Source organism: Alternaria arbusti (genome assembly GCF_024043155.1).
Source record: "Alternaria arbusti strain BMP 1465 chromosome Unknown scaffold_6, whole genome shotgun sequence".
NCBI classification, from domain to species: domain Eukaryota; kingdom Fungi; phylum Ascomycota; class Dothideomycetes; order Pleosporales; family Pleosporaceae; genus Alternaria; species Alternaria arbusti.
This window is the reverse complement of record NW_026249946.1, coordinates 802,310-824,502: the sequence shown is the minus strand read 5'-3', so window position 1 is coordinate 824,502 and position 22,193 is coordinate 802,310. Positions and strand designations below refer to the sequence as shown.

General features: G+C 53.1%; 9 protein-coding genes across 9 annotated transcripts; 7 read left to right on the top strand and 2 right to left on the bottom strand.

Annotated features, from left to right (window-relative positions):
• Positions 1–321: 321 nt before the first annotated feature.
• On the top strand, positions 322–2,473 carry J4E86_005481 (uncharacterized protein; the record flags this gene model as incomplete). Its single annotated transcript, XM_051446015.1, has 3 exons — positions 322–747; positions 795–1,261; positions 1,315–2,473. The coding sequence occupies 3 exons, from the start codon at positions 322–324 to the stop codon at positions 2,471–2,473; spliced, it is 2,052 nt and encodes a 683-aa protein (XP_051302782.1).
• Positions 2,474–3,611: 1,138 nt separating this feature from the next.
• On the top strand, positions 3,612–4,891 carry J4E86_005480 (uncharacterized protein; the record flags this gene model as incomplete). The annotated part of the gene is made up of 2 exons (XM_051446014.1): positions 3,612–4,796; positions 4,886–4,891. 2 exons carry the CDS (start codon positions 3,612–3,614, stop codon positions 4,889–4,891), a joined length of 1,191 nt encoding a protein of 396 aa, XP_051302781.1.
• A 559-nt stretch (positions 4,892–5,450) lies between these two features.
• J4E86_005479 (uncharacterized protein) lies at positions 5,451–6,164 on the top strand (the record flags this gene model as incomplete). Its single annotated transcript, XM_051446013.1, has 1 exon — positions 5,451–6,164. One exon carries the CDS (start codon positions 5,451–5,453, stop codon positions 6,162–6,164), a length of 714 nt encoding a protein of 237 aa, XP_051302780.1.
• Positions 6,165–6,322: 158 nt separating this feature from the next.
• On the bottom strand, positions 6,323–8,751 carry J4E86_005478 (uncharacterized protein; the record flags this gene model as incomplete). Its single annotated transcript, XM_051446012.1, has 7 exons — positions 6,323–6,906; positions 6,969–7,264; positions 7,314–7,899; positions 7,948–8,316; positions 8,364–8,423; positions 8,477–8,515; positions 8,562–8,751. 7 exons carry the CDS (start codon positions 8,749–8,751, stop codon positions 6,323–6,325), a joined length of 2,124 nt encoding a protein of 707 aa, XP_051302779.1.
• Positions 8,752–9,813: 1,062 nt separating this feature from the next.
• On the top strand, positions 9,814–12,843 carry J4E86_005477 (uncharacterized protein; the record flags this gene model as incomplete). Its single annotated transcript, XM_051446011.1, has 1 exon — positions 9,814–12,843. The coding sequence occupies one exon, from the start codon at positions 9,814–9,816 to the stop codon at positions 12,841–12,843; it is 3,030 nt and encodes a 1,009-aa protein (XP_051302778.1).
• Positions 12,844–13,459: 616 nt separating this feature from the next.
• On the bottom strand, positions 13,460–14,490 carry J4E86_005476 (uncharacterized protein; the record flags this gene model as incomplete). The annotated part of the gene is made up of 3 exons (XM_051446010.1): positions 13,460–13,561; positions 13,611–13,960; positions 14,172–14,490. 3 exons carry the CDS (start codon positions 14,488–14,490, stop codon positions 13,460–13,462), a joined length of 771 nt encoding a protein of 256 aa, XP_051302777.1.
• A 466-nt stretch (positions 14,491–14,956) lies between these two features.
• Positions 14,957–15,965, top strand: PCA2 (putative proteasome subunit alpha type-2; the record flags this gene model as incomplete). Its single annotated transcript, XM_051446009.1, has 4 exons — positions 14,957–15,000; positions 15,053–15,072; positions 15,139–15,189; positions 15,241–15,965. 4 exons carry the CDS (start codon positions 14,957–14,959, stop codon positions 15,963–15,965), a joined length of 840 nt encoding a protein of 279 aa, XP_051302776.1.
• Positions 15,966–16,305: 340 nt separating this feature from the next.
• Positions 16,306–16,594, top strand: DCL2 (Dicer-like protein 2; the record flags this gene model as incomplete). The annotated part of the gene is made up of 2 exons (XM_051446008.1): positions 16,306–16,463; positions 16,513–16,594. 2 exons carry the CDS (start codon positions 16,306–16,308, stop codon positions 16,592–16,594), a joined length of 240 nt encoding a protein of 79 aa, XP_051302775.1.
• A 427-nt stretch (positions 16,595–17,021) lies between these two features.
• J4E86_005473 (uncharacterized protein) lies at positions 17,022–21,028 on the top strand (the record flags this gene model as incomplete). Its single annotated transcript, XM_051446007.1, has 3 exons — positions 17,022–17,134; positions 17,232–18,275; positions 18,352–21,028. 3 exons carry the CDS (start codon positions 17,022–17,024, stop codon positions 21,026–21,028), a joined length of 3,834 nt encoding a protein of 1,277 aa, XP_051302774.1.
• Positions 21,029–22,193: the final 1,165 nt, after the last annotated feature.

Sequence of the window (22,193 nt, the reverse complement as noted above, 5' to 3'; positions counted from 1 at the left end):
GCTCCGCCAGCGCCCACCGTGTAACGCGCCGCTATGCGGTGCTATTGGTACCGTTGCTAGCGGACTCAAGGCGGAACCGTACTCGCCGGCCTGGGCCTCCAGCCCCAAGATAGAACATGCGCCATAGCTTGCGGGGCTATCTCGTGTCGCGTGTAGTATGCGAATTGGGATTTGCATAAGACTCACTGCGGCGCCGAAAGCAGCTCGTATTTGTCTTGGTAGTCTTGTTCGGCTGTCTTTGATTTAACCTCGCTGCTCCTTTCCTGACCGTTGGAGTTGGGTTGTGGTTGTTTCTCGTCGACTTTGTGGGACATTGGCATCATGGGCTGGACTTTTCACGGCCACAAACGCGATGTTGATGCGGAAAAGCATCTTAGACGGCTGCACAAGACAACACCGTTTATCGAATCCCCGCTAGTTGGTGCCGATCACGAACACCTCGTCTTCTCTCAACGGCACGAAGCGAATAGCGTGGAACTTTTTTTCGATTTATTCTTTGTTGCCAATCTTGCGACTTTTACAGCCTACCACTCTATTACCGATATCGACTACCTATTGGCATACATCGGTTTCTTTGGCATCTTGTGGTCGTGTTGGTTCCAGATCACACTTCACGATGTGCGGTTTGCGCGGGATTCGCTCTATGAGCGCGTGTGCAAAACGATTCAATTCATCGTCTTTGTCGGTCTGGCGCTAGTCGGAAGCCAGTTCAACCCAGCGAGCGCGAAAGGTCAAGGGAACAATACAGTAAGTTGGACATCCGCATCTAGAAACTGGTATACTAAGCCATGTAGAACTTCCGCATCCTATGCTACACCCTAGTCATAAGCCGTGGTCTTCTCGCCATCCAATATCTTGTGGTGCTCTTCTTCACTTGGAGAGCGAAGTATACCAAGATCTACCTCCCGATCATTCTTATGTTCGCCGTCTATGCGATCGGTATGGGTGCATTCGCTGGCATGACACCCGCCTTTAAGGTTGAGGGCGATCATCGTAGACGCCTAGTCTACCTTGTTTGGTACGTCGTCATGGTGCTTGAAGCCATCGCAGTCGTTGCTATATCGTGCTTCTGGCGCATGATGAGTTTCAAAAAGACCCACTTGATGGAGCGCATGAGCTTGTTGACGATCATCGTCATTGGCGAGGGTGCAATTGGTGTCACAAAGACAGTCAGCAGGATGATGGGGAAGCACGGATTGGAAGTCGAGGGATGCTTCTTAATCATGTGCATCATCGTGGTTCTTGTGTTGATTTGGGCTCTGTAAGTATATGCAGGTATGGAAGACATGACGCATATGAGCTAACAGTACTCAGGTACTTCGACAACTTTCCCCACGGTCACTACGGAACCATTCGTCAGCAAATCTGGTCACTGCTACATTTTCCCTTTCAACTTGCCATTGTCGGTGTCGTGGAAGGCTCACAGCAAGTTGCTCTGGCCCGCTACGTGGCCAAAAATACCAGGAAAGTTACTACTTCCATCCTGCAATATTGTCAGACGGATCATCTTGACGGCCAAAAACTTCAGGACAAGCTGCAGTATCTCTTGGAGTATTTCGAGCTCGACAGCAAGTATGAGACTAAGAGCTTCTACAATCAAGCTCAGACGGCTATCTGGAGTGTCGGTAACGCTACAAACATCTGCTCTCAGCAAAACACCACGGAGTACAACATGGGCGAGGAAGATGACGACTGGCCCGGAGCACTCAAGAACGTATCTCACCTTCTCAACAACGGCCTATACACTGGTCTCGGCATGAAGATACCAGTCGACAAACTGAAGGACTACAGTCCCCTCGAGGTCGGTCTCAAAGGATTCGAGCTCGTCTATCTCTACTTCTGGTCGTCGTTCTGCCTCCTTCTCTTCTGTCTGATCATATTTCTTTTGTTAATTCGCCGTCACAAGGCCGACCTCTTCGACTTTACGTCCATCATATCCCGCAGTCTTACCCTCGGCGTTGGGGGCGCAATGTTGGCTCTCATGGCCGACACAGAGAGATTACATGCCGTCATTGAGTCACCTGCGCTCCTACCAATTTGCGTCGTATTCCTCTTCCTCATCCTAGTCAGCGACAAGCTAAGCTCACTCTATTGCAACTGGAAACTCCAAAAGAGCGGAAAGCCATATGCGTTGGAGTATGAAGAGCCCGGACACCATGGACACGGACATAGTCCTCATGGATCCGTGCACGAGACGGGTGCGGCACACGGGCATGTGCCGCACGACGCGGGGTTGGAAGAGATGCGCAATACGGCACGGTGGAGCACACGACCCGAAGACATGGTGCCACTTACGGCACAAAGCACAGAATACCACTCGCGGCCCCAAAGCTACGCTATGGAGCCGCTTGCTACTCCGCCGATAACGAGCCCCCCGATGTCAAGCCACGATCCGCTGGCCCCCCAGGGATATATGGGTCACGCGCCAGCCGGATATGCAGCCGTGAGTACGGGACAAAACTACGGTGCGTAGGGTGCGTAGGGTGCGTAGGTTGTTATCGAGAACGGTGTTGTTCTAGATCTTCTTGTAATTTTCTGGTCATTTAGCAAGCGCGGCGTTATTGTTTTGGAGAAGCGTCATTTGCACATCCGATATCCGGGGGACGGATGCGTCACAAAGATGGACATGGTGATATGGCGTTACCTGTTACAGCGTAATAATGAACTTTGCCACGGCGGGTTCAATAGCATTGAATGAAAAGCCTTTCAACCCTTACATAGCCCTAGTCACGGTGATCCCGAACGACGCTAAATCGACGGAACGAGATGTGTGGCGTAACGTCGACGCCTCACAAAGACGACTGACGTCGCTGCATCTTCAAATGTTTGCAAAATCCGCTCTTCATACTGACTGTTATGTCACGGTGGTGCGCGGTGCGTCGTTGTCGTTGAGGTGGCACAATCGTGTTGTATCGGCCCCGAACATAGTGACCGCGTGGCCAACAAACTGCAACACCAACATCCAACTGTATGTGTCATTCCTCACTCTTGTTATTTCCCGAGTAGTACCGCGGCAAAACCCCCACTATCTACCAGGAGTCATGGCTGATAAGAACCCACTAGTAGTAGCAGTGCAGACTGAGCTTGTAACGACTCACATAGCTGCACCCCCAGCATATCCATACGCTTTCCGCCGTGCCTATATCTGCGGTCATCCTGACGAGTTCGTTCAAGTCTCAAAGCCAGCTGACCAGAAGGGAGTCTTACATACAGTCATTGATCCAAACCAAGTCGAGGGACAGAGTAAAGATTGGCCCACATACACGCTGGTGCGGTGCCAACCGTGCGCAATCAGATTACGTGAAGAGCATTGCAAGATGCAAGAGAGCGGCAAAGGAGAAAGAGTGAGATCCGTAGCGGTCTACCAAGGAGGGACGATGCGTCCCGATCGAGGATTGCTCAGTGAGGCTAGATCAGGGTTCGAGGCTGCACTGAAAGAATTGGAACGCATCAGTTGTTGTGGAGGGGAAGAGGAGGAACAATGGCCATTGATGAATGAGATCGTCAGTAACGACGATGACTCTATCAGAGTGGTGAGATTTCTTGATGGTCGTCGCAAGGTGGACTCGCCGGCATCTTCGCCTTCGCCCTTTGTCCACACCTTCGGCGACATGTGGCCTCTTCGGGGAGGCGGCGATAGTGAAGATGTTGGGTGCTGGGCGGATTGCAAATCCTGTGGCGGGGGCCGCCGACGAAAAGATAGTGCTTTTGAGGTCCACAAGGACACGACGCTGAAGCCTAAGAGCGACAAGTGCACCGGCACGGAGACAGGGAAGCCACATGAATACCTCCAAGATCTTCATCTTGACGCACCACGCACGCCAATGGTGGTCACCCTCGGCCCGACAAGCGACTTGGACTGGCTCAGGTTCTCCTACCTGCTCCGCAATAAGAACCTAAGCTTTGACGACATTGCAGAGCTTGTATCGCGATATGTGCCCGATGATGACAACCTCCCGGAGAACGATCTCGCGGAAGAAAAGGTTACAGCTGTCGGCGAATTGGACGCGCGCAACAGTACATGGCGAGTTTCTGTACGTCGATCGGGGGTTGTTGAATGGGACGTGTCGACCCTTGGGAAAGAAGGGCATGCGTCAACAACGAGCGGCGGTGAAAACGACAGAGTCCAGTCCAGTGAGCCAAGCTGCGGAGCGGAACTTCTTAAGACCAACGGCATAGACGTCTGCCACCACGGTCCACTTCAACCCCCAAATCCTCCAGAGACTGTGAGGATCGATGGAACGACGGAGCAGGCACTCAGACAGGATGATGTCGAAGATCTAGACCAGTCTGATGAGCGACGTTCCAGCGAAGACCATGAGATATCCCGATCATGTTTCTCATCCGATTCATCAGCTGACTCAGTCGACTTTTCGAAAGCGGAAATCGGCATGCAGGTGACCAGGATGAGACCTACCATGTTATCCTGGCTGAGGCCAAAGAGAAAATACGACAGCCTCCAAGAAAACACACGACCAAACTCACCAGGTCCTAAGGAATCCTCTGTAGGCCTCTGGAAGCGAATCAGCAGAACAACATCCCACTCCACAATGAACACCACTCTGGTGGGGAAGTTTGACCAGAAGTTGCAAGCCAAACTCTCCAATACCAAGTTGCGAGCTTCTGGCGCGAGCCAGATACCAGCCAACGAATGCCATCCTGCGTTCAGGGAACAAGCCGACGCGTCGAACGCCCAACCAGATCTATCCACCTCAGCTCACATCCTCAACGCCATGCGAAATCTCAACAGCCATCGCGCAAGCCAAAGCGTGCCTAGCGACACGAAGTCCCAAAGAGTGAGTCACAACTCTAGCTTCAGCAGACCCAGGCCTTGCAGCACTCACTCCACCAACATCATGCCATATGGTTTCCACCGGCCGTACAGGCCTAGCCCATTGAATCACGTAACGCGTGTCACGTCGCTGGACGTGAACAAAGGACTTCCGCCCCTGCCCCCGGAAGCGCGACGGCTCGCGCACCAAGCTTCACACGCGAGGTTGAAGGACCTGCAGGCTGTGAAGAAGGTGGATATTCGGAAGACGATCAATGAGTATGTAGGTGAGATGGTGAAGGCGTATTGAATGATACAATCGTTACTTTCCCTCTGTTGGTGTCGCTTGCTTCGCGTGCTTGCCTTGCGTGCTTGCCTTGTGGACTGCTTGCGTATGCTCGGCGATATCGGAGATCGAAGCTCGGAGTTGTGCTTATCAGATCGCCCCATTGCAAGCTTCCGCGAGCTGGTTGAATGCTCTTCCACCACCCCGCCTCGATGCTATCCAATGATTGCTCAATGCTCTTTAGGCAGATGCATTATGAGATACGAGTGACATCTGGCATGCCCGACTGAACCGACATGATTTATCTATAAAGACGCGTTAATTCGCGCATCCAGAGCGCGTAACTAACCATCAACTAACTTCCATATCTGAGGCTCTAACAGCATCCTCACTATGCCGCAGCCAGGCCAGTCCCACGAAAAAGACCCGCGATGGACAGCGGTTGACACCTACTCGTTCGGCCACCTCCACCCCTCCACGCGCATATCCCCATCCCAATCCGCCCTCCAACACGCCCTCGACGCCTCCCAGCAAGCAGGCCTGCCAGACATCGCCGTGTCGCCCTCCCAAGGCAAATACCTCCAACTCACCGCACGCCTGGCACGTTCCAAAAACATCCTCGAAGTAGGCACATTGGGCGGATACAGCACCATCTGGCTCGCAACATCCAGTCCCAACGTAAAAGTAATAAGCGTCGAAGTCGATATGCACCACGCCAATGTCGCACGGTCGAATATCCAGACCGCGGGGTTGGAAGACAATGTGGACGTCATAGAAGGGCCTGGTATGGACGTTCTTCCTGCTCTGGCACAGCAGGTTAGAGACGGCAAGAGGCCGAAATTCGACTTCGTCTTCATCGACGCGGATAAGGAGAATAACTGGAACTATGTGGATATAGCGCTGGGTATGTGTGAGGCGGGTGCATGTGTGATTGTGGATAATGTGGTGAGGAAGGGGCAGTTGGCGGAGGAGACGGATGATCCGAGGATTGCAGGAGCGAAGAGGGTGGTGGAGAACGTGGGCAAGGATGAGAGGCTGGATGGTGTGGTGCTGCAGACGGTTGGGGAGAAGTCCTATGATGGGTTCTTGCTTGCTGTTGTGAAGTAGAGGGAGAGGTGAGGTCTGGAGTCTGCAGCATACATTATCATTATTCTTTCTACTACTGACGACTTATCTCTTCCTTATCAAGGCCTTTACTAGGGTATCTCCTCCACCCTCCACTACCACCGAACTCGTCATCGCAGTATTGCGTTTAGATCGACTCTCTAGGTCTTCAGGATACTAGCAGCCACCAAAATCGCATCACTAGTCTTCTGCACCCACTCCTGCGCCAACTCCGCATCCTGATCAAACGTGATGCTTTCCGTGATACCCGGGAACGTTACAGGCGCGTATCCTGTATCGCGCCCAGGAGCGAAGATAGTATGCTGATAGAACTCTCTGGTGGGCAGTCCACCCTGCGAAGTGAAGCCCCGAGAGAAGTCCCTCGCCTTGTGGTTCTGCACAGTGATAAGCTCTGTGTCATTTGCAGCAACAGCTTGATCTCTCAGATCGACAAACTCCTGGGCGGAGGTTTCGAATTGAGTGATAGCGGCAGTGAGGTTTGTAAGGTCAACGGTGAAGTTGCTGCTGCTGATATCCGTCTCGAGAGCTTCAAGGTAAGTGTTCAGCTCTGAGACGTAGTCTGCTGGCTCGAGGGGCAGGACGGGATCGGAAACCATGTGGTACAAGAGGAGAGTGAGGAACTGGCCCATCGCCTTGTGGGTGACGAAGCCAGGGTCTCCAAAGGTGGCCATCCAGTGGTAGGAGTCGTAGTTGCTGTGGTAAGGGTAAACGGGATCGTTTGGACCTAGAGATGGGTGTATGAAGTCAGTATCTGTCTCATACAATTTGTACAGAAATGTCACTGACCTCCGCCAGCACCCATATCGATGGATGCGATACCACGGTGGAGGAAAGCGGTATAGTCACTACCACTGCCGAGTACACCGACTTCACCGCTTTCGTGCGACCAGACATCGTACATGGTGAGACCGGTGTCGTTGCGGTAGGGGTACACGACCTTCTTCATCAGGCTGGTGGCGATGGCGTGTAGGTCTGGGGTTGCGGAAACGTCTGGGATTGGTCCACTGACAGCGACGTCGATGTTGAGGTAGGACACGGCGGCGTTCTTCAGCCAAGGGATGTACTCCTCCATCCACTCAGTACTATGATTTATCAGTACCCTGACTCGTTCATGTAAGATTTTAGTCTTACCTTCCAACAAGACCATACTCTTCGGCGTCCCAGCTGCAGAGTACAATGGTTCGCATTGGCTTCCAGCCTGTCTCGGCAAGAGCACCGAAAGCCTTGGCCAGCTCGATAAGTACAGCGGATCCGGAGTTGGGGTCGGCGGCACCGCCAACAATCCAAGCATCACGATGGTTGCCCACAATGACGACCTCGTCTTCGTTCGTACCGTTGATGATGCCGACTGCGTTCCAGATGGTACCGTAGGTATCGTTCATTACATTGCTCATTGAAAGCGATGCGCCAGATCCCTCGCCAGTGAAGTAGTCTACGCCGGGGATAGCACCAACCCACCGCGTCCTGTTGACCTCGGTGCCGTTGGTTCCAAAGCCGTTGAGGGCTTGGAGAAGCGGTTGAGCCTCGATCCAGGAAATAGGCAGTGATGGAATTTGCGGGGTGATGTCGGTGCGATCTGCGCGTGGGGAGTCTGGCTTGGAGACGTAACCTGGAGTAGTTGGGTCGCCGGGATACGTAGACAAGAACTGGACAGATCCGCGTTGAACGGTTGAAGGGTTCCTCGCTCCGCCGTAGGGGTATGGAGCCACTCCCTTTGCTGAAAATTGTTAATGGGTGGTTTTGGGAAGAGGTCAAACACGCTCACCTTCAGTCATATTGCCGTCATCACCAGGGTCGGTGAAGATCACAGCACCGATCATGCCGTGATCCTGTGCATTTTTGACTTTCAGCCCACGGAATGGTCCACCGTACTTTGCTAGCGCAATCTTGCCCTCAAGTTCGACACCAAGAGCTTCGAGGCGGTCAAAGTCGACCTGCTGGCCTCTTCCGACGTAAACGTATTCTGCAGATGCGTTGCCTGTGAAGCTGTAGCCATGGAAGACGGGGACACTGTTGGGATAGCTCGTGGTCTCGTCCTCTTCCAGTACGTCTTCCATGAGGGTCGGGGTGTAAGTACTACCGTTGGAATAGGTAAGCTGTAGCGAGTTCGATACAGGGTAGTTGAGGAAGACATCTGCGTCTTGTTAGTGCCTGCCGCAACGATCATCATCAGTTTCATACAGTATTCGTCGAGCCTTGATGTGAAGCCATATTCAGACCATTTGTCAGCCGTCCACTGTGCTGTGTCAAGGATTAGTTACATATCGGATCGGTCCGGGAAAGGCTTCAAATACCCATTGACTCGTTCTGACCCGCCAAATGCTGGCCATGAGCTACACTTTGTTAGCATACACTTTGTATCGAGCCCGAGAGCCATACTGTAGTAGTATGACCATTCCGATATCGAGACGGAATCGAACGAGTTCAGCAAGATCTCTTCGTTGGGCGTCAAGGCTGGAGGGAAGACGGATTGTCTCTTGACATGCTTATGCGGGTGATGGAAGAATGCACGTTCACGCTGACAGGCTTGAGCGCCAATGGCAGCGAGCGCTAGAAGTGCTGTTCTCATATTGACTGACAAATGCACACTTCACAGAGGCAGAAGGGTACCGAACAACGATAGGTTGCATGGTACTTTAAGTACTTGCAGGCAGTTCCGTCGGCGTTCGGTACGATAACGTCAAGGTTTCCATTCCGAGGATAGCTGCTTCTACTGAGAGCAGGTGAACCTGGCGAGTTCCCTGCTCTCTCGTGCCATCGTATCCCGACATGCGGGTAGCTGTAGCTGAACGCAGGCACTGCGTAACCGCGAGGTATACAGGCAATTGGCTAACGCACTCCGGAAGGTCGAAGAGATATGAACGCGGGGCGGAGCATTAAGGTGCTTGGCAGAGAGCAATGACGATATAGGTGGTGGGGTAGCTTCTGAAATGAGGAAGAGATGCCGCTTCGATGCACGTATCTTCTGCGGTCAAAATCTGACGGTCAGATAGCAGATCGGAAAAGCGCGCATACCGACGCCGCCGTTCCGTGCACGTCGCCAGAGGCTGACCCGAAAGCCGTCCGAAGAAAAGTAACGGTGGTGGAAAGTATAATATGGTTCTGCGTAGACGGCACAGAGCAGAGGATGGCCGGTTGAAGTTGAATGCGGGGGAGTGCGGAGACGCGTGATGGGCGCGTCCTTATTCCGCGATGCACTTGGCAGCGTAGAAGAGACAGAACTAGAGCTCAGGAACGATGAGCGGAGTATCTTACTTATATGTTTTCTGCGGTCCATCAAGGTACCATCTCAGATTCTCAATGCGAAAACGCGCAATGTTGGTGAGGGCGCAGGAGTCGAGTCCGAAAGTGATCTACGGCTAGCACGCTTTTGGGCTTAGTCATATCGAAAGGCGGGTGAACCAATGCAAGAGTGCACGGCGCAAGATGTTCGGCGAAGACTGCGTCAGTCAATAAACATTGGGCTGCCGGCAGCGCAAACACGGCGGCAACAGGAAGGAGACAAAGGACACGATTTACTGACCGTCGCATTGATAGCGACAAAGCCAGCCGCACCTTCTCTGTCTGAGACTCGTCTCCTTTGTACCTTCCTTGTCACCAGTCGCTCTTTCAACTTTTGCCAACCGCCATCATGGACGTCTTTCGGTCGCCTATGCGCATGATCCCGCCCCTCACACCCCGTCGCGTCCCATCACCAGCCATGTCACCCGCCGGCAGACGAGGCAGAACGTATGGCAGCTCGGAAGAGACCCGCCTCCGCGACCTGTCGCCCGAGACGACCCTCCGCGCCTTCACACAAAAGCCCATGCCGTTCGACACAACACGCGACGAATACAAAATGTTTTCCTGCATCGAGACTCTCACCGCCGCCGAGAGGGACTTGGGATCGCGCGTCGCAAAGGCGGCGCAGCGGCTGAAGATATGGTGCGCCGAGATTGAGCAATGGGGATGGTCGGGCAGCTTCGAGCAGCCCAGCGCCCAGGTCCGCGAGCAGAGGAGGAAAAGCATCGAGTTGCGCATCAGGGAGCACGTCGCCGATTCCGACATGGGCAATGTCATGCCGCCATTAGAATACTGGGGTTCGATGCTGTCGGTCGAGGTGGAGCAACACGAGGCGCGCCTCGACGACATCGCCGACGAGATGCTCAAGCTTGACGTCGAAGAGCTGAAGGAGCACGTGCTGGATATGCACCCGGCAGGCAGGTCGAGGCCGTCCTCTGCGGGCTACGAGGCCAATCGCCAGCACTACAAGGTCATGGACGACTTCTCCTTTCTCATCACCCAGACCCTCCTATCCGCCCTACCGCACCACGCCCAGCTCAAAGCCCGCCTAAGCACGTGGACCGCCCGCGTCTCCATCCTCCGCGAAGCCCCGCGTTACACCAGCGAACTCGATACGGCGCAAGAAGCTATGCGGCTAGGCTGGGATGCCATCGAGGCGCCAGCAGACACGTCCGACGCTGCATTTGAGCAGTGGAAAAAGGCAGTAGACACCATATCGCTTGTGCTTCATCAGAAGGTCAGCGACTTGGGGAGGCAACTAGACAAGATGCTCGATACACTCGAAGGACAGGAAGACAGTCTACCCGAGCACTGGATAGACGTCTTTGAAACTACAGAGAATGACTATGGGCAATGGAAACACGAATCAAGAAGGAGGATAATCGATCTCGAGGTTCGGAGACGGGCGGAAGGTCTTAACACTACCGAGAAGGGCGCCCCTGAACCTGCGCTACAACCAGAGGTCGATGCGGGTACGACTGCGCATACAAGCGGCGAGCGGGTATTGACAACAGCATCCTCATCAGTCAATGCTGGTAACGATGTGTCCATTGTCGTACCCACCGCAGCTGTGCAATCCGCTACTACGTCCAGGTTGGATGCTCTCAATGCTCGAATCGACTCTGTCGCATCTACACTCCAATCGCCACCACCGAAGCTTGCTTCGCAGAGCAGCCGCCACAACGCCATGCAGGATGACTACTTCAGTGCGCCCCAGCGTGGGATCTTCTCTGGAGACTATGCCATGAACGCATCGAGCAGCAGTAACTCAACACTTCATACCTCCATCGGCTCCAGCAACGCACGACAAGTCTCGGGTGAGACCGATGTTACCGAACACGAGCTGGCACAGGGTTTCGCGTCACCATCGAAGTCCCCTACTGCGACGACACATCTAGAGAAGATGAGCTTCGAACCAGGACCGGCATCTGATGACGAAGACTCGGAGTTCGAAGAAGGCGACACTGTTGTACAGTACGATCTTGATGAAGGCCCCGAAGAAGTCGCCGTCCATGCAGAGGCTGACGACCATTCATCTCAAGCATCTTTACAAGGCAGGCCCAAACCTCTGGCGCTTTTCGGCAATCCCACGATCACAAAGAACGACGGACAGGACAGCCCCGTTATGGAGCCTCCTCAAACGCCGCGATCATGGAGGGGCAGTCTTAGTTCGCTGTCCACAGATATGTCGCCTGATTCAAGCCCACCTAGTACCATCGAGGAGTCTCCTTCAGTCCGAAACGCCACTAATCGTTCTATGAGAGCGCCACGCCCTGAACTGAATGCAGCCATGGCGAAGCGTCGACCAGTCAAGACTACTACCACCGCTGATGACACCTCAAGCGCTCCATGGCCACCGACGCACTTTGCTCAGAAAGCTAACAACAGCGCTGAAGAACTTGAGCGAAAGATCTCCGACATCCTCACGACTATCCCCGCCCACATTAGGCTTAGGTCAGGCCCAGGCCCCGATGCGCCCGAAGTCAAGTCGGCGCGTGGCCTTCTCGCGAAAAGTAGTCGTGGATATCTACGCGCAGCTCGCTCAGTCAGCGGCCTCAAGTCTCCCGAGCTCACGCTGTCCCCTGCAAAGACTGAATTCGAGTTGAACAACGCTGCTTCAGGACGGAGGTCTGCTGCAGCTGCGAGAGGCGACAACGACATCAAGCTGTATCATCTCACACAACCTGGCAAAGAACAGCCGATCAAGCTGTTCATCCGCCGCGTTGGCGAGAATGGCGAGCGTGTCATGGTGCGTGTCGGCGGTGGTTGGTCTGACCTAGGCGAGTACCTGCGCCAGTACGCCGAGCACCACGGCCGCAGGACAGCAAGCGAAGGCAAATTTGAGGTACTGGGTCTGGAGGTGAAGAACCCCGATAGTTCGCCGACGAGACCTGACAGCAGGGCGAGTAAGATGGAAAGACGCATCAGCGTTGGCTTTCCCCTGGCCAGCCCATCCACCACACCCGTCAAGTCATCTGGTCTAGCCTTTACAAGCGACGAAGCGCCACCGCCGATGCCCAGCTTTATTCCTGGAACACCAGGTGCCACTACTGAAGACCCGACGATACCCTCGACAACTTCGTCTCGCAGTTCCTGGCAGGGTAGGGAAGTCGGAATGGCGGGCCCATCAGCCAAGAAATTGGATCTCAGCGGCGAGAAGCTGGAGTGGATTGAGGGCATGATGAAGCAGGCTCGCACCGTGAGTAACAACGTCATTACCTCAAGCCATCCAAATTTCGAGCGCACCGACAGTAGGAGTGACAGTCGCCCTGGCAGCGCTGTAGGGGGAAAGAAGACAGAATTTGGTGATTTAGGCAAGGTTGGTGCGACCAAGCGTGTCTTTATGAAGGGTGGTAAGCCCGGTTTGGGCGATCACTAGGTGAAAGAAAAAGAGAGAGAGAAGAGGTGGCTTTTAATATTCTACATTGATACCCTGGGCCTATATATTGTATTGTACTTTTTCTCGTTTGTTCACGGTTGGATCGGATTGGTACAGTTTGGTTCGGTTTGGTTTGGGCGTATGGTATCGCAGAGCAATGCCATTATAGACGGGCAGGCTTCGCAGCATATCTTAGCTGAGGTACATACCCCATGGCGTTATTTGGGATTCATAGATGGCAGCGTCACTAGCAAGTGATGAAGGGGACGCGCGATTTCATTTGTGATTCCCAAGAATTAATTCATTACAAGTTTTCATAAGATGTGCCAAAGGCCTGTTTTCGTTCAAGCCACAGAGAGGATGCTCCAGGAGCAGGCAAGGTAGACGAAATGAGTGCCAATAGCAGGTAGCTCCACGTTCCACAAAGCCGACGAGCACAAAACGCGCAATGTCGATATGGAGGTCGTGGGCTGGTTCGATCTTCGCACGTAGACTAATCGACACAGTATTGAGGAATAACTTGTGGCAATTTAAGAAAGTGCGGAATTTGGAAAGTGTAGAACCAAGCATTGAGTGGAGGAAAGCCGGAAAGCGACTGCATGCATTTCAGTCATGGCTATTCGTCATCGTCGTCATTGTCACCTTGGACATCCATGACACGCTCGCCAGCTTTCTCAAGCGTTCGGCGACTCCATACACGGACTCCTTTGTATACTGCCTGTTCATTGTCAGCATTTGCACAATAATGTCGATCGCTTTCCACATACCGCTAGGAATGTGCCAACACCGATGAGGATGATGATCCAGCTGACCTGCTCATATCTGTCTCGACCAGTCGTCCGACCTCGACCGCCTCCAATCCTGAAGTAAGACAGTGGGCTGGCGATGAGGACTTTCAAGAAACCAAGCACACCCATGCTAGCGAAGCCTTTCGCAAAGTGCTCGTACCAAGTGGACGACTCATCCTCGTAGTAATAAGCGTAGTCAGATTCCGACGAGGAAAAGGGGGACAAAAAGCTCCATGGGTCCAGATACAGGTTGATGATAGGATCTGCAACGAAGCCGAGGATGAACACGATGGATATCAATACAATGGCAGTCAAACCAACCTGAGCAGCTGTAGTCCACGTTAGCACTGATCTGTTGAAGTGAGAGGGAATACATACCAGCGCTGCCTATGAAACGCCCAACTCCTAAACGCGCAAGTCGGTACTTAAAGCCACAAGTCGGACACTGCCAGTAGTTCCTACGCCCATAGCTAGGGTCTGCATGCCTCCAAGCTTGCAAACAAGCTTCATGAACATACTTGGATGATCCCTTACACATACATGGGCGGATCAGACGGCCACTTTCATCTTCGTACACAACGTTGGACGACTGTAAGAAGCCAGGAAGGCTTTGTGAGGGAACATTGAATGTCGGCTGAACTGTCTCGAGGCAGATTCTGCATTGTCTGGGCGGCCAGTGGGTACGTTTTGAGCTGCGCGACTGCGATGAAGAGTTGTCGCTAGTGTTGGAGGTGGCTGAAGGTGGCGGTTGCGATGTGGAACCTGTGGAGGAGGATGTCGCGTGGGCGGGTTCTGTCTTGGGCGCGTCATCGGGCCAGTACCAGCCTGGCATGGCCTGATATCCGGACGAAGAAGACATGGCGGGGTGTGAAACTGTAAAGGTACAAGGCGGAGGTTAATGCAGCTCTTACCAGTAATATAGCATGTGGGTAGGCATGAGATGACGAAGTGATCAATCAGGAAGCCGCGGGGAAGACATTCGCCAACTTAAGTGTCTCGGTAGTGCGGATCATGTTCCGACACCGCCTCCTTGGGCGGTACGACACTAGGGACACGGTGGCAGGATGTTGTAAACGTGGTGGTGATTTAGAGGAGCAGTTCTGGAAGCTCAAAGAATTCGGGGTTGCAGCTTCCTCAGACAAACCGGAGCTGCGGTTACGCCGAGCGCCGGTCTTGGCGCTTCCGGCGACGAAGCTCTGGGTAGCCTGGAGCTCTAGCAGATCGCCTCCAGTACCCGCGTTGTCTACCAACCCCACTGAACGTCTTCCCGCCGCCGACTACACCCCCTCCTATATACCGCCTCTAGACTCTGTCAAGCAACCGTCATGGCGGACCGATACTCCTTCTCCCTCACCACTTTCTCCCCCAGGTAAACACTGCGCTATCGATCACGCACGACATGTTTGCTAACATTCATGTAGCGGAAAGCTGGTACAAATCGGTACGCGGCCCAGGGATACGACGACTCCCGCCTTCTTGTAGCAGACCGCATCTAATACCTGAACAGAGTATGCCTTGAACGCCGTCAACCAGGGTGTTACCTCACTAGGAATCAAGGGTGCGTTATATCGTTCATTAGCCCCCCAGCAGCGCTGACTAGAGCTCGCAGCCACCAACGGCATTGTCCTCGCTACCGAGAAGAAATCGTCATCGCCGCTCATCGACTCGCAATCGTCATCAAAGATCAGTCTCATAACACCCAACATCGGTATGGTCTACTCGGGCATGGGCCCTGACTACCGCGTTCTCGTCGACAAGGCCCGCAAGGTCTCACATACCGGCTACAAGCGCGTCTACAACGAATACCCACCTACAAGGATATTAGTACAGGATGTGGCGCGAGTGATGCAGGAGGCTACACAGTCTGGTGGTGTCAGGCCGTACGGTGTCAGTCTGCTCATTGCTGGATGGGATGATGGTATCGAGCCTGAGGCCGAAGGCAAGAGCGAAGAGCAGACGAGCGAAGAGAAGAAGAAGGTCAGCGGAAAGACAGGTGGAATCCTCAAGGGCGGACCCAGTCTCTACCAGGTCGACCCCAGCGGCAGTTATTTCCCTTGGAAGGCTACAGCCATAGGAAAAAGCGCGACAAGCGCCAAGACCTTCTTGGAGAAGCGGTACACCGACGGTCTCGAGCTCGAGGACGCTATCCACATTGCCCTGCTTACTCTCAAGGAGACCATAGAAGGAGAGATGAACGGCGAGACTGTCGAGATTGGCATTGTTGGACCACCAGAGGAGAGGCTCCTTGGCACTGAGGGTGTCGAAGGTGCCGTCGGACCACGGTTCAGGAAGCTGAGCCCGTCCGAGGTTGAGGACTACCTCACCAACTTGTAGAGGGAGAAGGTTATGACATAGCACCATCCTGCTCCGAGTCGGTACAGATGGACTTGGTGCTAAGGGCATGAAGCGACTTATGTAGCATTTACGAAAATGATGTCTTGAAATGCCTCATACTTGATCCCATTGGTTCGCAGACAGTGACGCGACAAACCCAATTGGGTTGTTTGTGCAACAACGAGAGCAGATAGAGGTACGCGAGGGGTTCTGCATTTCGATTGTCCGCGGTCAGAACACGGCCAAGCTAGCACCCTGTCGCCTTTGAGCACTGAGACCCAACACCAAGTTGGTGACTTTCAACGCTTTTTGACTTGTGTCGCATCATCTCGATTTACAAATGGATTCGCCAATGCAAGATGATAACGATGCTGAAGCCCCTCCTGTTGTGCCCAGTGAGGCGTTCCAACTGCGAGGTTATCAGGCTGAGATGGTGGAAGAGAGCATGAACGGCAACGTCATCGTGGTCATGGACACAGGCTCAGGAAAGACGCACATGTAGGGAGAAGAGTTTCGCTATGAAAGAATCTTACTGACAAGTCTGCAGAGCCATCGAACGGACACGAGCGGAGTTGGAGACGTGCGAGCCCGACAAGGTACGGATACCTGCCGCTAAGTCCCCACACTAAACTTCATCTCACCGAATTCGGGACGCTTTTTAGATCGTCTGGTTTCTAGCACCCACGGTTACACTATGCGAGCAGCAACATGAGGTCTTCCAGTCTCATTTACCTGGACTCGGATACCAATTGCTTTGCGGAAGAGATGACGTTGATCTTTGGACCACTCAGGCGCAGTGGGACAGCGTTTTGGATCACATCCGCATCGTGATTTCAACACACCAGTAAGTCCACAGCGGGGCGCAAGAGAAGCCACACGCGCCCGTTAACACACTTTCAGGGTGTTGCTTGACGCACTCACACACGGATTTGTTAGGCTGGGCAAACTGGCTTTGTTGATTTTTGACGAAGGTCAGTCTGTTGCGTTAACAAGAGAGGGCCCCGCTAACATTCTGTAGCGCATCACTGTACTTTGAAGCACCCAGCAAATCTGATCATGTCCAATTTCTATATGCCTCAATTGGATAATGGTGGCAAGTCACTGCCCAAAGTACTTGGGCTGAGTGCGAGCCCTGTTATGAAAGCAGCAGCCAGCGAGCAGGGTCTGCAGTAAGTTTGGCTTGCTTGGACGCGAGTACTATTCTGATATGTGTAGGGAGATAGAGCGGAACCTGCACGCCACCGTAAGGACACCAAAGCTTCATAGGTCCGAACTCATACGGCATGTTCATAGACCGGAGTTACTTCAGGTCAACTACGCGTTAAACCTCCCAGGGCAACAGCAATCTCAACTACTTCTCGCGCTGCAGCATGCATTACGCACGTATGATCTTGCAAAGGATCCGTACGTCGTCGCATTGTTGGACCAACAAAAGCACGGCTTTGATGTCTCTCGCCAGCTGAATAAGCTGTGGAATAGCAATAAGACTTATTGCCTCGACCAGTTGAAACAGCTGGTGTCTAAAGCTGAAGCCATGGCAGACGAGCTCGGAACCTCAGCAATGGAGTACTACGTACATCAATGCATTGGCAAATTCGAAAAGACAACTCGCGGGTCGGATCAGCAGCTACTGGATTTGACCACCAATGAGCGACAACATCTCCTGGGCATATTCCAAAGCCTTCCCCTTCAAGATCCTGCACCTTCACCTGCTACCATCACTGAGAAGATGTCCCACAAAGTTGAAAAGCTTATCGACACTCTGGTCGCTGAAGCCAATGGCACTCCAGGCTTTACCGGTCTTGTATTCATTGAACAGCGAGTCTGGGTAGCATCAATTGCTGAAATCTTAGCATGCCATCCACGAACCAAGGATCTGTTGCGGGTAGGGACATTCGTCGGTACATCGCAGACAAGCAAGCGCAAAACAAACGTATGCGCTCTAGCAGAACCAGCCAACCAACAAACCACGCTCGACGACTTTCGTGCTGGGGTCATTAATCTCGTCCTGGCTACAACTGTTCTTGAAGAAGGCGTCGACGTATCTAGTTGTCATCTCGTGGTATGCTTCGAAAGACCCAAGAATCTGAAAAGCTTTGTTCAGCGACGCGGAAGAGCGAGGCGACAGGAGTCGCGTTACTTCATCCTCGTCCCAGATACTGGCGAAGCACGATCTTTGACATCGTGGCAAGGGCTTGAGGCTGAGATGAGGAGAGCGTATGAAGACGATAAGCGCAAAGTTCAGGTGGCTCAGGAGGCAGAACAGAAGGACGAAGTGGGCGAGCGCTACTTCAGTGTCCCAAGTACCGGGTGAGTGAGAAGCATTTACTAGCAGCGTTTGCTTTCGTACCTTGCCGAATCGGCCTTCACTTACTGGAGACACTAGTGCATTGTTGACTCTGGAAAACGCGGCTCAACATCTCTACCACTTCTGCGCGCGTTTAGGGGGCAACGCCTACGTCGACACGCGACCTGAAATCGACTTTACCAACACCCTGGGGCGGATCACTGCTACCATTACGCTACCAATTTCTGTCGACCCTATTGTAAGGAAAGCTAAGAGTCTGCAGTCGTGGAGCACCGAGCGAATGGCTCAGAAAGACGCCGCCTTTGAGGCATACAAGGCTCTTTACCTGCACGGATTGGTAAACGAGAATCTACTCCCCGTCCAAGAGGAGGGAGACGACAATGCGGCCCAATATCAGATTCCCGACGATCGCCCATCCTTTGTACCTGTTTCTCAAACTCTCGATCCGTGGGCGGTGGTTGCGCAATCTCATGAATGCGAACCTGACTTATGGTACCGCACCTTGCTCGAGGTGAAGACGCCAGGGGAGGAACCGATGCGCATGATACTACTAACACCAGCTCCCATGCATGAGATTCCTAATATCTTACTGCACTGGAACGAATCGAAGCAGTACACTGCTACAACCTCCGCTCTTTACGGTACATCTTTGGTCGACATCGACATTGATCTGTTACGCTCCATCACGTGGAAGATTTTGCGCTCGGTTTTCGGAGCACACATCATCAAAGGCATCGACGACTTTCTCTGTCTACTTGCTCCATGCGACTCATCGGGATATATGATGACAGAGAACGAGCTATACGAATGGAATGCGACAACGGAAGGCCAGCGCCCAGCATCCAGAATCCTGGCTCAAGGAAACCTGGACATATCGGACTGGGGTCTGACTTCCTTGCAAGGAGACCTCCGAAAGTTCATGCCCATGTCTATCGAGCTTCCAGAGTCCCCAGACCTGACAGGCGTTGACGAAACCCTGATACAAGTTGTGCGTTTGCCTAAACGTCGAGACTTTTTACATGCGGTATTTGAGAACGCAAACAAGAGTGAAGCGTATACCAAAGTAGAGAGTCTACTAGCTTCATCATGTCTTGTTGAAACTCTTCCGACTAGATACGCCATTCTGGCCTTGTTGTTACCATCGATCCTGCACAAGCTTGAGGTATACATGATCGCGGATACACTTCGGACGACGATTCTCCAGCCAGCTGGATTCGAGGCATCGGATCTTCCAGTCATCATCACAGCACTTACTTCATCCGCGGTTGACAAGCGCGACAACTACCAGAGGATGGAATTCCTTGGCGACTGTATTTTGAAGTTCGTAGCTTCGCTTCATTTGATGGCTGCAAATCTCATCATGCCCGAAGGTATTCTCACTGGGAAGAAAGGCAAGCTTGTCAGTAACGGCTACTTGGCGCGAGCTACACTGGCTGCGGGCCTAGACCAGTTCATCTTCTACAAGAATTTCACCGGCGCAAAGTGGAGGCCACGATATATTAGTGACACACTCGCTGACAGCGCGCCGCCGGCGAAGCAAGAGAAGTCATCGAAACTCATCGCCGACGTCATAGAGTCGCTTATTGGCGCCTCGTATCTGGTCGGTGGCTTTCCCAAAGCGTTCGCATGTGTGCAAGCTCTCCTGCCACTCGAGAAATGGACGCCTATCCCGGAAGCGAACGAGATACTCTACAACGCAGCTCCGTCTCAAGACACAGTAACGAACTTGGCTTTGGTCGAGAAGCTACTTGGCCACACGTTCAACAAGAAGGACCTTTTACTAGAATCGCTTACCCACTCTACATTCCGTGGCCCGAACGTGCACTGTTCATACGAGCGCTTTGAGTTTCTCGGAGATGCAGTGCTCGACTACATCATCTCGAAGAGGCTCTACGCCCATGAGTCGAGGCTGCCGCATTGGAAGATGCATGGCGTCCGAACAGCAATGGTAAATGCCGCGTTCTTGACTTACTGTATGTTCGAGACTACGGTAGCGGAAGAGTTGACCAACAAGTCAACCTTCCAGCCAGAAGTGCATCATAGAGCTCTATGGCAGTTCCTTCGATCGTCGAGCCCAGAGCTCATCGCCGGGCGGACTGCAGCCCTGCAGCAACATAACGAGGCACGTCATGCGATCGCTACAGCTCTAGCGCACGACAACCGCTTCCCGTGGCATGCGCTCTCGCTCACTGACCCACCCAAGTTTCTCTCTGATATAGTTGAGAGCGTGATCGGCGCCCTCTACATCGATTCTCATGGCTCCATCCCCGTGTGCGAGGAGTTTGTTCGTCGTCTGGGTATCCTGCCATGTCTCGAGCGTATTCTGAGGGATGGTGTGGACTGCTGGCATCCGAAAGAGCGGATCAATACGCTTGCGGCGGATAAGGGTATCAAGTACGTCCGGGTCACGAGCGACCAAGGCAATTCTGGTAAAGGAGCGAGTAGCCCGGAGAAGGGGTATAGGGTTCAGGTGAGAATTGGCGGGAAGGATGTGGGAGGTGTGGTTGAGGGAGTCAAGAGGTTGCAGACTGAGACTATCGCTGCCTGGAAGGTTACCGCGCTGCTTGAAGGCGCAGCTGCTGATTCTGTGCCAACCAAGGCGACGGCGGAAGATGAACAAGAGGAAGATGAAGAAGACGAGGAAGATGGGGGTGTTGCTGTTGTACCAATGACGGCAGCCGAGGAGGACGAATCAGACGAGGAAGATGAGTTCTTCGATGCTGAAGAAGGCGGTGGAGTCATGTTGGAGATTTGATGCGTAGAGGGGGAAGTCATGCTGGGGGGTGCTGAACAGACGGTGGCCTATCACGTATGATAACGCACCGGTCTTTGCCAACCGGTTGATCACACTCTCATCTCTACCGCCCCTTGTATAGATTGTGGCTTACTGGATCTTCCCACGCCTATCACATTCCATAGAAGCTCATTGTTGCCTACGACTGTCAACATGTCAGTACCAGTTTTGGCCCCCATGCAGTGAGGCAGTGCCTCTGGAGTATACTTTGGTTCCCCGCATCCTTTCACCCTTCCTCGAACCTAATTGAGGTTTCGTAACGACCATTTGCGGTGTTTCAAGCGCTTATAGAGTATCCTAGTTACCCCTCTAGCATATGGAGGCGTTGCCGAGACGTAGTCTGCCCAACGGTAGTTATTGCTTATAGACGATAACGCATTGTTTGCTTTTGCACAATGACGATGAATTTTGCACGGTGATTGTGATTGGTACTGCGCCGTACTTCTAAGGAAGCGTTCGCGAGTTAAACCCCCGAGGAAGCCTTTGCCAAGACCTGTAGGGTGTGGTCTGGAGTCGGCAACGCCGAGCATGCTGACCAGAGGAAAGGTGCAGCCTCGAGAAGACGGCTTGTGCCTATCGCCAGCGGCAAAGTAGCTATTGCCAATGTTCACTCCCATTTCCCCCTCTTATAGCTTCCTAGCTGTGTTGCCAATCGCTGGGGTATTCTGCCCATTTCGTCTCCCAATTGTCACTGTCAACCACTCATCCCTACCATCCAAGGTATGCTTCCTCTTCTACAATGACAAATACGTCGCTTATCGATAGCGTTTATCCCAATCAGCCAAGTTCGTGGCTGAAGGTCGCGGTTGTCGCATCGAGCGAGCCGTGCGGCACGGTTGTGGAGGAGGAAGTTTGAAGCGCGTTTATGCGTTGGATGCAGCTTGAGGAAACCAAACGAAACGAAGCCAAAAGCTTAGAATCCTCTGCTTGAATTCCTTCCGACGATATCAGCTGGATGATATATTCCTTCGTCAGTTCGGCCGTGGCGTCAGTCATCGGATCGGTATGGCGGCTTGGAGCGCTGAAGTAACCCGGTGCGAGTAACGCTCTCACTGGCTCGAGAATGCGCCATTAGAGTACTCGAGGGCATAATTCTGCCTTGCGAAGACCAAAAAGGTAATTTGAC